The following is a 13970-nucleotide window of genomic DNA, read 5'->3' as shown; positions in this document are numbered from 1 at the left end:
TGGGAACGTAGTGGTTATGTCCCTGTTCAAGGAAAATGAAACAAATTTTCATAATAGAGCCTAAAGATAAATTTAACCAAATGAATAAACTCTCTCTTGCACCAAGGTGGAGGAGGCTGTTAAGAAATTCCTGTGCTAAGCTGATGAACTAATGGCACGTTACCACGTGTATTAAAAAAGCACTGAAAATCTGAACTCCTAACCGTTGAGAAATTTTCCCTCCACCAACCAGTCATGCTTGCTTTTTCAATATATGTGGTATCATGCCATTGGTTTGTCAGCTTAGCACATAAATTCTTACTCTCCCATACCTCAATGCACGATATAAGCCACAATTCAACAAAAGTGATATTTCCAACATTAATTCCTTGAATTGTGGCTTAAGTGGCATGTATTGAGATGGGTTCCAATCCTCCACTCTTAGCACATAAGATGTGGTCTCAATATATAAATACATATACATAGTAAAGTAAGGACAAGGCATATGTGCCGGTGTTCAATACTCGTTGGTAGTTGGATGCAATAAAGAGAAATTATATGAGAAGACATCACATCTATACAGTATATATATTCCAAATTAATGTGACGAGAATTTTGTACTAAAATACTTAATTTAATTTAGATGATGATGAATATGGAGTAACTTGATAAAACTGGTATATATGTTTAAATCTAAGAAATAGCTTAATTAGCAAAAAATGGTTAATATATATTTTAACAAATACAAAAACCTCTTCTTAATTAGACTTCATGGCCTTCGTCTTCATATTTTCAAACACTTGAAAAAGAGATACAAATAAAATAAATAACATATTTAAAAGAACTCATATTAAAAAAAAAAGTATAAACCTTGGATAAGAAGGCCATTAACAATACCAGCATTGAAATTACAAATCGTTGCCATCGGTTACTCTCACTCATCTTCATTCCCCGATTGTCATACAATTTTAGGCATAACTTGGCAAATCCAAAGCTCATCCTGTTTATGAATGTAGTGAGATCCCTTGTACACAATATGTTCACTAAACGTATAATTGACACTATAATACTACAATAGATTCTAAAGTCTAGATGATTTTCAACATGAACCATTTTTTCTAAAGCAAAAAACCCAGAAAATCTTAAAAAGATAGTTGTAAGTGAAAATCTTAGGCAAGCTTACAAGCTTCGAGAGAAGAAAAGGAAGGATTAATAGGCTTATTTTAAAAAATTCGTATCCTAGACAAATTGCAATACCATGAAATATTAAACCTTTCACCATACGACCATCATTCGATGTCTCTTGCCCTGGGAGATCAAGTGATTCGACTAAAAAAGTTGCCAATGCAAGAAAGAGCAGACCGGTCGAAAAGCTTTCCCATATAGTTAAAAATTTATTTAACAAGCATAGTTCTCAACTTCATCATATTCTATATGTTAATTCTGACCAATAAAAAAAAAAATTTCTCAACAATATTTAGAAACATATATATATATATATATATATAATTAAAAAAAATAACGTTGATTTTATTATCTATTATTAAAAAATAATAAAATAATTTTGAACATTAGACAGTTGTAGTCCTTTTCAGTTGAGAAGGACTTTAATTGTCTAATGTTCAAAATTATTTTATTATTTTTTGATAATAGTTAATAAAGTCAACGTTGTGTTTTTCATTATTTTCCTATATATATATATATATGCTTTTAAATATTATTGAGAATTTTTTTTATTGTTTAAAATCAACATATAGAGTATATGATGAAGCTGAGAACTATTCTTAAGTAATCTTTAACTTTATGGGAAAGTTTTCGACTGGTTAGCTCTTTCTTGCATTGGTAACTTTTTTAGTTGAACCAGTTGTTCTCACGGGGTAAGAGACATTGAATGATAGTCGTATGGTGAAATATTTAATATTTTATGTTATTGCAGAATGTCTGGGATGGGGATTTTTTAAAATAAGCCTATTAATCCCCCCTTTTCTTCTCTCGAAGCTTGTAAGTTTGCCTAAAATTTTCACTTATGATTATCTTTTTAAGATTTTCTAGATTTTTTTCTTTAGAAAAAATGGTTTATGTTGAAAACTATCTAGACTTTTATATCTATTGTAGTATTATAGTGTCAATTATACGTTTAGTGAGCATATTGTGTACAAGGGATCTCACTACATTCATAGAAGGGGTAAGTTTTGGATTTGCCAAGTTATGCCTAGAATTGTATGACAATCGGAGAATGAAGATGAGTGAGAGCGACCGATGGCACGATTTGTAATTTCAGTGGTGGTACTGTTAATGGCTTTCTTATCCAAGGTATATACTTTATTTTTAATACGAGTTTTTTAAATATGTTATTTATTTTATTTGTATTTCTTTTTAAAGTGTCTGAATATGAAGACGAAGGCCATTAAGTCTAATTAAGAAGAGTCTTTTGTATCTGTTAAAATATATATTAACTTTTTTTTGCTAATTAACCTATTACTTAGATTTAAACATATATACCAGTTTTATCAAGTTACTCCATATTTATCCTATTTTGAATTAAATTAAATATTTTAGTTAAAATTTCTCATCACATTAATTTGGAATATATACTGTATAGATGTGTTGTCTTCTCATATATTTTAGATTTAATGCATCCAACTACCAATGAGTATTGAACATCGGTGCACATGCCTTTGTCCTTATATGTATTTATATATTGAGTCCGCATCTTATGTGCTAAGAGTGGAGGATTGGAACCCATCTCAATACATGCCACTTAAGCCACAATTCAAGGAATTAATGTTGGAAATATCACTTTTGTTGAATTGTGGTTTATATCGTGCATTGAGGTGTGGGAGGGTAAGAATTTATGTGCTAAGCTGACAAACCAATGGCATGATACCACATATATTGAAAAAGCAAGCGTGACTGGTTGGTGGAGGGAAAATTTCTCAACGGTTAGGAGTTCAGATTTTCAGTGTTTTTTTAATACACGTGGTAACGTGCCATTAGTTCATCAGCTTAGCACAGGAATTTCTTAACAGCCTCCTCCACCTTGGTGCAAGAGAGAGTTTATTCATTTGGTTAAATTTATCTTTAGGCTCTATTATGAAAATTTGTTTCATTTTCCTTGAACAGGGACATAACCACTACGTTCCCAAGCTTTTATTTCGCTCTCAAGTTGACGGACGATACTTGAGGTTTTGTATCTAGTTTGATGTTTTATGGGTGGGTCTTTGTCAAGGATGGTTTGTTTCTTTCTAGACTATGTTAGCTTTCGTATCAGATTGTTGAATGTTTGGATTTTGGAACAAGTTTTTGTTGTTTTTCTAATTTTAATTAATTACTTTGGTAGATAATGGCGACAATTTAAATTAATAGAAATGCATATCCATCTAAGCATTCCTCGAATTGGGGAAGAAAAATAATTGTGTTGTCTGTATTATAATGAGATGGAGTTGGAGTGGGCTTGTTCATGAAAATTCATGATATAACTCTATGGAAGAATGAAAAAGCTCTCGAGACATAATAAGACTCTCAGGATCGACTTTTATGGGGCATGACAATCAAGTCCTTGTACTGTCATGTTATAGCTATGTTGCATCTTCCCTTCCCTCCTTGGTTTGTTCGGTTTTAATTTAGAATCCACGAATTAAACTCCCTAAGGGCCTATTGCGCATGCATTAATGCTTCTTCGTAGAATAGAACAAGTCGCATTTTGGAAAATGAATTCTTAATTTAATGAAGTGATTGATTGCACTTGAGAAAATGTCGAAATATATTACTATTTAGTTCTGGGGGTGGGAATAATGCCATGAGATGAAGAAATTATCTTCATATTTGTCTGCTTTTGAAATTCGCACTTGATTTTCCATTCTTGCCAGGCAATGCTACCAAATTTTAAGCTTAGGTCTTATTTATCATGTCCACGGACCCTTGAATGTCATTTGGTAAACGTGTACCCCATCTAGTAGTGGTAAAAGCATGAAAAACCTTTGTCTTGGGTAAGGTTCGTGGTGCATGGAAGGTCTACTAACAGGTAGGTGGCATCTTAATTAGTGTGCCAGAGGATATCCACGATAAGTCAAAAAATAAAATAAATTACATTAGTATATGCTTGATTGCATGGAAAATATTTACCTGGTCTGGTCGGGAAATCATGTACTTGCAAATCCTTTAGAATTCTTTGAGCACATTATGGAAAATCTATTTCTACTTTTTCATTTAAATTGAATTGTATATTTTGTTTAGTATTTTTTTTGAGTAAGTCTAAGCTTACTAACTTGGTAAGATTTATGGTTGTTGAGCTCACCTTGTGGCATCCAAAAACATGATCCTATGCCATACGGATGAAGAGGACAAAATTCTACCAACTTAAAAAATATTATTTTTCACCATTAAATTTTAATTTTAAGTTTTGGGAGTTCAATGACTGTTTTTTCCATGAAATCTTGAGGGCTATGGTTGATTGCCAATTTTGTTATTCATTTGATTTTAATGACCCGTAGTGAGATTAGAAATCTTACTAATTTGGTAAGGAAAGTATTTCTTTTATATGGAAATCTGAGTTACTGTTTTGTAGCAGTAATCTCATTAAATTTACCTTCGAATTTAGTCAGGTTTTTTTATTTTTATTATTATTATTATTATTATTTTATTTTAAAAAACTACTTAGAACAAGTTTCTAAAAGTTAACTTTCATTTGATGATCTTTTCACTTAAAATTTCATTGACATTTTATTCAATCTCAACCGTTTATCTTCTTGAACCAGTAGATTAATGATTTCCAAGCTTTAATATGTTTAGGACAATTGGGGTTCTCCAAAGTTCATAAATGGGCCAATTAAGATCCAAAAATTAGTTGTCATTATTCCATTAGACCGTTAAGCCTCTTGTTTATAAAAGAAGGCTGTGCCTTAGTGTTGAAGATACACTGTAAATGAATTCTCATCTCTTCTGTCATCAACTTTGCCACTGCTCTCTTTGATTTGTGTATTTTGATTGTTCAAAAATTGATCTAATCTTGTTTGTCGAAGACTTATTATTTTTGAGTGCATTGTTAGTAGAGTGTGCTTATTGAATCTTGAAAACCAACCGCTTGAGACTGACTATACTATGGAAACTATCCCAAGGAGTACTGCGAAATTGGTTTTAAGGACAATGACTTCTTCATTCTTCAGTCAAAAATCGGTAAGTTCTTCCAATTTTATGTGCATTACAATTTATTACTGCTTAGGATTTATTTGTTTCAAGAACACTGAACCTACAACAGTTTTTTCATATTTTCAAATGTAACCAATGCTGTACATGTGCCAAATGGGATGATACGTGCGGCTCACCAAAGAAAAAAAATGAAACTAACAACATATGTACACACTTATTATATCCAGTGACCCAAAAAAAAAAAAAAATGACCACAATATCATTATTAAGCTATGATAAATAATCTAGAACTTGAACTACATTAATTACCCCATGTCAATGAGTCAAACACCGGATAGTCAGGGTGTTTCAATGCCTCAGCTGGGAGGGGATTCTTTCCTTTGATAGGTCGGAAGATATTGTACCAAAAAGACAGCACAGTCCCTGTTGAACACGTGATTGACTTAAATCGATGATCCCAATGAAATACACAAGCAAGTAGTGGAGTTGAAAAGAAACCTGGAACAAAAGAAATCCACAGAGAATTGAACGCTCTGAGCCCGGGCCAAACCATTTTAAGAAGATATCCACAAGCATTAATCCATCATTTGTTTCAATCAATTGTTCTGCTTCAGGATCTAAGCTGGGGAGGCCAATATATAACCAAGGAAATTTAATATCAAGCAACTTCCATATTTCTTAAGCAAAGGCTAGACTTGAAATGTGAAAAATTAAACCAAACCCACCTACCTTTGCAAGTGATATCGTGGACATTTGAAGAAACCAAAAATCTGAGATTAAAAAAAAACAAGTTGCAACTCAGATGCATGCTTGGAAACAAAGATCTCCAAACATCTCTTCAATTTAATGAGCATACCCGCAAACATGAAGTGAGGAAGTCAAGAACTTGGGGCAAAAAGAAGATTAGAAGTGTCTCACTGGAAAAACAAAGTCAATTGCTCAATTTAATAAACATGGAACCAAAACACAATGATTTATGTTTTCTAGGACTGTGCTCATACTGCATACTTGTGCTATCTTAGAACTTGTACTTTTGGACACATAGCAAGACAGTCATTTTTAGACATGCACAAAAATATTATATGATATCATCAAAGTGTCTCATTTCGATACCATAAAGTGAAGCTATAATTAGGGGGAAAAAATGTAAGTAAGTATGCGTAATATTGAATAAATTAAGTTTAATTTTTCATCTTTCATTCCATTAGGTTTTGCATGATAATTTGATTAAATTGATCTACAGCATATCTCTATCTGGTATGATTGCAATGAAAGGAACCAACCTGAGGTGGCCTAATATGCCACCTATCGCCAAACTCATTCCAGCGAAATAAGTGTAGATATCACCAGAAGAAATTACTGAAGAAGAATACCTATAATGGCCAAAAGATAGAAAATATTATCAACAATTACACATATGTTAGGAGAATCGCTTAAATGCAAGCTGTAATTGATAGATTACTTAAAATTTACCAGTTCAAAGTAAATAAGGGAATTATCAAGATGAATACGGGTTGGAGAATCTGGAGAGACATAAAGTGAAGCATTTTCCACTCAATTTTTGTGGAGGTAACAATATATATAGAGATCTGTTATCACGGACATGCGTTATTAATCAATTCCCAGCATTCAAAATAAAGAATGCAAGCATGATTGCATAATTTATACAAGTTGTTGTTATTCTTACGGCAAATGTAATAATAACCGTCTGTCCAATGCCAAGGCCACTAATGGCAGAATGAAATTTGAGTGAGTTTGAGCAAAACACCATCAAAAGTCCCAAGTATAGTTTATATATAAATCCTGTCCATATGAAGAAGAAAATAAATTATCGTTCAAATATTGAATTTGTACAGTTATACGGAATGCAACATTTTTACTTGATAACCACTTGTAAAGACATGGATGTTAACAAATAATAATACGTCGTACTAGCAAAATATTCAATGGGTACCATCAATACGTATCAATCATGTCACAAAGTATAAGTATCCATTAATTACCTAATTCCAAAATCTCATGCCCAATATATTCAACGAGTGGCTGTGGAACAATGATGGTTGTAGGTTCAAAATACGCCATCAAGAATGGAATTGTTGCAAGCAATTGCAACAGAAAATTCCTATTTTTCAAAACAACATAAGAACACATAAACCATTTTAACATTAATTAATTAAAGACCAACTCTCTCTAATGAAACGGAAAAAAGTGGTAAATATTCCGGAATACTAAGTTATAGAAACAAATTTATTATTAAATAAGTTATAGAAATTACATTAGAAGAGGAATACTAAGCACATTGTTGACGAGTCGAAGAAAAATTGTGAAGTAGATAGTTGATAATGCTGCAGTGTACAACGCAAAATTCTGCTGAAAAAAATAAATGAATAAAAACTTTTAAACTCAAAACCCCCACACAATATACACTTTAGAATTGAAAAAAAAAAAAAACTTGAAGAATATTCGTAAGGGTTATGTTGAATGAGAAAAGTCCAATTAATTATTGATGTACATACGTTGTCGTTATTGGAGCATGGAGTGAAGCTCATATACGCAAACAACACTGCCACGATCAAGAAAGTAACTCCAACAGCGTAATCCACCAACCATCGAAGTCTGAAAACACACAAAGGTAATTAAGTTCTAGTGCCACGCCAAACTTATAATTACAACACACCACACAGACACAAGAGAGTAATTAATTAATTAATGTATGTCGATGACAAGAAGTAGAGATTTGAAATTGAAGAGGAGGAGGAGGAGCTCTCACTCTTGATGAACAATAGCATTGAGAATTTCCTTATTGTCGTAGAGTAAGTTAGGTACAATACCAAACAACATGGCCACAAGAATCGCAGTAATTATGATAAGGAATACTGGCGGATAGAATTCTTCGGTGGCATAGGAGGAGACGGGGAAAATTAGAATGAATTGGTCCATGAAAAACTTCACAATTAACATATCTCCAAACGTACGAAGGTGAGCCTCCTTCATCTCTCTCTCTCTTTGAAATCTCACACATGCATTACATACATACCTTCCTTCATGGAAATTAATGTAGCTTATAATGCATGGGATTGATTCCTTTTTGACCACGTATATAACTTATGGGTTGGGTTGGGTTTGTTGAGAGAATAATGGTAAAACTTAGGTGGTGTTGACCTTTTCCTTTTCCTTTTCCGAGTCCAGATCCTGTGCAACCTCCCACACCTGATCAATACCTGCCACATAAGCAAGCCATTGTCCAAGGAAATTTTAAGACTATTCATAATATATGACTCGCCACGTGGCATACTCAACTGACTCTATCACTTCACAATTTCAGACACCGTAGATCTGAATGCCTCCGGATACACGATTGCACTTCCCCATTTTTTTTTTTTTTTTTTTTTTTTTTTAAGTGTATCCCAAGGGAACCGAGTACAGATCTACTGTTTTGTTCCCAAACTTGTCCACTTTATGTAGTCATTTAAGTATGCCACTTAGTGAGATACATTATAAAGACTCAAATTTTAAATCCGAAATATTAAGTCCGGATTGTATACACCCAGGGTGGAGGATTGAAGGGAGCGATCCCATGTACGGTGTCTTCCTTCCCTATAGTGACTTTTAATTAGTAGGGATTGAAATCTTGAAAACAAAATCAAACAATTAGGTCTTGTATGGATCATGGTGTAGATCAGATTTGATTTGATTTTTTTTTTTTTTTTTTGAAAAAAATACAATTCTTTGAGTCAAATGAAGGCTTTGATTGAAGTGGACGGTCTATGACCTCCAATTTTTTAACGAAATAGTTTTTCTGGGCTACGGGACGTGGCTGTCTTTCAATAGTTTGATATCACTATAGCATACTGCAGGGAAAACTTACGGCAGAGGATCCGTTCTTAGGATTGAAACCCTCCCTCCCACATCTCAACACGTGCCAGTTAGCCACAATCCAAGTGAATGACGCCTAAAATATCTTTCTTTTTAAAGAATTGTGATAATCTAACTACCCCACAAGTTTGGAAATTGTAGATTTATAATCTTAAGAGTACAAAATTGCACTTCCCCATAAAAATATATATCCCAAGAGAACCACGTATCTTGAGGGATGCAAATATGTGATTCCCAAACTTGTCACGTCAAGAGAGTCGATGGGATGTGGTGGGGTAGTCAAATTATCACAACTTTTTTTTTTTTTTTTTTTGGTTGAAGTTTTCCTGGGATTGTCACTAACGTGGCATGTGATGAGGTGTTGGAGGAGGGTTTCAATCCTCCATTGTGGGCGCATATGATATCGACTCATATTTTAAGCAATAATTCTTTGAAGAGTCGTGATAATCTAACTCCCCCACGTGACATACTCAATTGATTCCCTTAACGTGGGGTGTGTTAGAACCATAGATTTCCTTTCGTTGGGATACACAACAACACAAATTTATGAGGATGTGTGGTTATGTATCCCGAGGCATAATGTCTATAGTTCTGGCACACCCCATGTCATGAGAGTCACTGGAGTATGCCAGGAGGGAGAGTCATGCCTTATGGTGTGGGAGGAGCATATGGACTCTTTCCTGTAGCACTTTTTAACGGTTATCAGTGTGCCACGTCAATTAGATACAAAAAAAAAAACACACTGGTTAAATTTGATTGAACATTAGAGGTTCAATGACCGTCCATTTTCTAAGTGTTGGATATTGTAGAAATAAAATGACCGTCCATTTTGTTAAATCAGATCTAAGACTGATTTTTTTTATTTTTATTAATCTACATTGTAGATAGAGGATCTGCTCCCTTAAATTTGACCGAGTCAAAGGCAGAGGTTACTAAACCCTTTATTGTAGGGCGTTGAGGGCAGGAGAGTAGGACTGTCAATGGGCCGATTTGGGCCTGCTTTTATTCAGTCCAAACCCAGCCCAAATTAAAGAGGTCGGCTTATACATCTCACCCATTTGAGCATTCTTGTGTCTCCATCAATGGATAGTAACGGAAACAAGCAACAAAACAAAACACTGTTCATCAGCTACTTCGCAACTAACGTCTTTTACTATAGAGGATAGACATATTTAGTGTGAGGGATAAGATATTATTTCCTCATGTGAAAACTTTGGGAATCGTAGATCTGTACGGCTCGGAGTACACTTTGTTTAATATGGGGAAGTGTAGATGTGTATCTCAAGGCGTACAAGTGAAAGGTTCCTGAATTTCTCATGTCAGGAGAGTCGATTGAGTGTGCCACGTGGGGTAGTCAGATTATCACAACTCTTTGGAAAATGCTACTTTCAACCCCTGGTTGAGGGCCTTGAGGCCTTCCATCAACATAACCATTGGGCTATTAGGGATTCCCCCCCTCCCCTAAAAAAAAATGCCTCGAAGAAAAAGTGTATTAATCCTTAGAAGATGGTAATTGAGCTTAAGAAAAAATGTGTTTTTCCTCTTATCCTAACAGTCATGTTGATGTCATCATCTCCATCAACTTAATTATTAAGGAAATTGAAAAGGACTGATTTTGATAAGAAAATTGAGGACCTTTTATATTATTTTAATTAGTCGATAGAAGATGGATGAATGGGGTCAAGGATATGTCACGGGTTTGAAGAATGGGGGAAGAAAAATTAAAGGTTTTTAAAGGCCATTATCAATTAATCTATAAGAGAAAACCAAGGACAAGGTGAATGTCATTGGTTTGAAACCATTGGGGAATAAAAAGTACGAATTTTTATTTGGTCATTTTTCATCTATATAATAAAACATGATGTTAGAACTTACTCCTTTGTCTCAATCTTTATACACATAAAAAAAACATATTTCGAAGATAACTTTTACCTTTGCATTTCTCTTCTTTCTCCTTTTCAATAATACTTCAATTTTATTGCTTTTCTTCTTCTTCCCCTTTTCAATATTTCCTCTCTAATTTTATTATCTTTCCTTTTCCCCTCCCTTTCTTAATATTATTTTTTCTCTTTTACCCATTTAACCCCAAAGAGGCAAACTTTAGTTATTTTATACTAGAAGACAACATGTGCAAACACATATGTATCAATAGGGCTTATTTGTAATTTGAAATATTAATTAGAATGTTTTCGAAGATTACATAATAAAAAAGGATATTTTTGTGTCGTTGTGGCTTTGCAATTTTCAAGGTCGGGCATTTGTGAGTGTGAGGCCAAAGTCATGTCACCCGTTTGAAACTATAAGGAGGTATCTCGAATAACATAGAAATTTGTATACTAACATGAATGTGAACAGTCTCAAGCGACGGGTGGTAAGAAACTTCAACAACCACCCAATTCTTCATGGAAGTCATTTTGTATTGACTTGGAAAGTGAGTGTATAGCTCTAATCAGTCGTGATAATCTGACAACCCCACATGACACACTCAATCGATTACCTGACATGATAAGCTCGGAAACCATTGATCTGTGCTCCTCAGTAAATATGATTCCCTTGGGATACATTTTTTATGGGGAAGTAGAATCATGAATACCAAGAAGCACACAGATCAACGGTTTCTGAGCTTGTCACATAAAGTTAGTTGATTGAGTTTGCCACATGGGGTAGTCAGATTATCATGATTCAACTCTAATTACATCTATTGTTAAGTTTTTTTTTCTAAAAATATTACTGGATTAACTCTAATTACATTCTATTGTAAAGTTTTTTTAAAAAAAAAAATATTACTGGATTAACTCTAATTACATTCTATTGTTAAGTTTTTTCCTAAAAATATTACTGGATTGTGCTGTATTTTTTTTTTTTGTTTTGTTGAGATTATCATGGTTTGTGGAGCTCTTTTAATTTGCTCGGTACTATATATACACTTAAATACAAGCCATAGCATCAATTGCCTACACTTGTAATTAAGTCTCTAATTTTATTATTTGAGATTCGTGATTGTTGGAGCCCTTTTTTGTGTGCTTGATATTATTACACTTGATTACAGAACATTGCATTGGTTGCTTACACAGGCAAGAATTTGGTTCATTTGATCTTCAGTATTTGAATTTTTTTATTTTATTTGATTCACTTCTAATTTACATTAATCATTCCAAATGTCAATGTGAGAATGACTTTTAGTAACATGTTTTTGGACTTTGTTAAATCTGTACATTGGTTTAATATATATCCCAACTTAGTTCAAAAAATCTGAGATGTTATACTCAAGTAACCATTGGCGAGTTACGGTTTTAATTAACAGAACGATTTCAAGGGTCAAGCTCAGTGAAATTGTCAATTTGTGGTTTGGGTGTTGATACCTTTGAACTCCGAGGCACAAAACTTGAATACCCTCTTAGTTATTTATGAATGAATAATGCAATAAGAGCAACTCCAAGGCAGGACTCATCCCTCTACCTTCCCACTCCCACTATTGTTTTGGGTAGTGGAGACCAAAAATAGTGTTTCCAACCCAAGACCTGTCCCTCATCATTTTGTCGGTCTAGACATTTTCGAAACCAGAAAAAGTTACTCCCACTTGGTTACCCATTTCTTTTGGATGGAAAAAATTCAGGTAGTTATGTTGAAAAAAAAAAAAAATTAATTTCAGAAAATTTTAAATTTGCATTGATTTAAGGTTGGAGTGCATCTCATATGGATACCCATAATTGCTACCCACAATACTTAAAAGACTCATTTTTGGGTATGGGTAGAGAGTGCTACGTTGGAGATGCTCTAAAGGTTAAGCTCAACTTGTCCATTTCATTGGAATGGATTTAGTTTCAAAAGCTTTTGGGTTTCTTATTACTCATAACAGTTATATTGTAGAAACAAAAGGTTGATTGGGTTTGCTTTCCAGGTCAAGAACCTTCCTTGGAGAGCAAGGTTAGATGTTGCTCCTGGAATCAGTAGCTTCTTGCACTACCTTCATGAGGATTGCCTTGATGGACCTATCATACACGTCTCTGCCAGTTCTGCACACATTCTATTCTCCCATGCATGGTTGCTTTGTTATGGTAAAGCTAAGATCCAATCTTTTTAGTATCCCACAATACCTAAATTCCAACTAGTATGGATCCTATGTCAATGATGAGGGCGTTTGTAATCCTTCATTGGAAAAGTTTACATTTCATACTAAGGTGTACGTTTCTACTAGCAAGGTTAACATGCTTTTCATACTTTCACAATTAAAGGCATTGAAAATAAATAGATATTTTTACTCCTTGTTGCTCTTGATTATTATTACCATCTTATGTAATACATCATCGCCTATTGTGATTAAATCTGGTTCATATTCTGCTTGTAGATATAGATATGTAATTGTAACTCGCTTTAGGATTACAGGCATGGTCACAAAGTTGGGAGTACGGGTGAAATAACAAGGTTAAAACTTCAGAAAATAGGAAAAAAAAACGAGAAAAAAGATGGAACATAAAATATAAAAAATATTTCAATATTTTTGAAAAATGTATATATCTAATAATACATAAGATATTTATTTTAATTTATTCTATATTTCAAATATAACATGTTCTTAAACATAGTTATACATGTTATGATGCCAAAAAAAAAGGTATAGTCATCAACTTATATTTTTTTCAAAATAATGAACTATTGACAGTAAATGAAAATCATAACATCAAGATATGATTATCAAATCCAATATTCCTACATTTATGAATCACCAAATTCTTTTATGTATCAAATCCTACATTAAAAAAAAAATGTTTAGTTTTTGTTTTTGTTGAAAAAAACTTGTTTAAAACGAGAAAAAAATACACATGACTTTTGAAAGAAAAGAAACCTAGGTTTTGGGATTTGGATGTTTGAGGTATTGGGAGAATGGCCATTCTATAATTTCTTTTTCAAGAATATCGAATCACTTTCATCTCATCCATGGATGTAAGCACCATCCAAATCCGAAC

The 13970-nt window shown here is 33.4% G+C and overlaps 1 protein-coding gene across 1 annotated transcript; it reads right to left on the bottom strand.

Moving 5' to 3' along the window:
• Positions 1–5744: 5744 nt before the first annotated feature.
• Positions 5745–8368, bottom strand: LOC147390056 (uncharacterized). Its single transcript, XM_086458365.1, has 8 exons — positions 7898–8368; positions 7644–7743; positions 7403–7497; positions 7131–7249; positions 6815–6930; positions 6601–6716; positions 6411–6500; positions 5745–6044 (listed from the first exon to the last, which is right to left on the bottom strand). The coding sequence occupies exons 1-8, from the start codon at positions 8119–8121 to the stop codon at positions 5966–5968; spliced, it is 939 nt and encodes a 312-aa protein (XP_086314491.1). The 5' UTR covers positions 8122–8368; the 3' UTR covers positions 5745–5965.
• Between the last annotated feature and the right edge of the window lie 5602 nt (positions 8369–13970).

This window comes from Akebia trifoliata, chromosome 11, assembly GCF_017979445.1.
Source record: "Akebia trifoliata isolate Shusen 1 chromosome 11, ASM1797944v1, whole genome shotgun sequence".
Taxonomy (NCBI): domain Eukaryota; kingdom Viridiplantae; phylum Streptophyta; class Magnoliopsida; order Ranunculales; family Lardizabalaceae; genus Akebia; species Akebia trifoliata.
This window is presented reverse-complemented; position numbering and strand designations above follow the sequence as displayed.

Excerpts from the sequence above, each read along its gene's own strand:
- LOC147390056 (XM_086458365.1), bottom strand. The coding sequence starts at position 8,121 with ATGAAGGAGGCTCACCTTCGTACGTTTGGAGATATGTTAATTGTGAAG. Across the intron at positions 6,931-7,130 it reads GCATGAGATTTTGGAATTAG|GATTTATATATAAACTATAC; the intron begins GTAATTAATGGA and ends TCATATGGACAG. Across the intron at positions 6,717-6,814 it reads CGGTTATTATTACATTTGCC|ATCTCTATATATATTGTTAC; the intron begins GTAAGAATAACA and ends CCGTGATAACAG.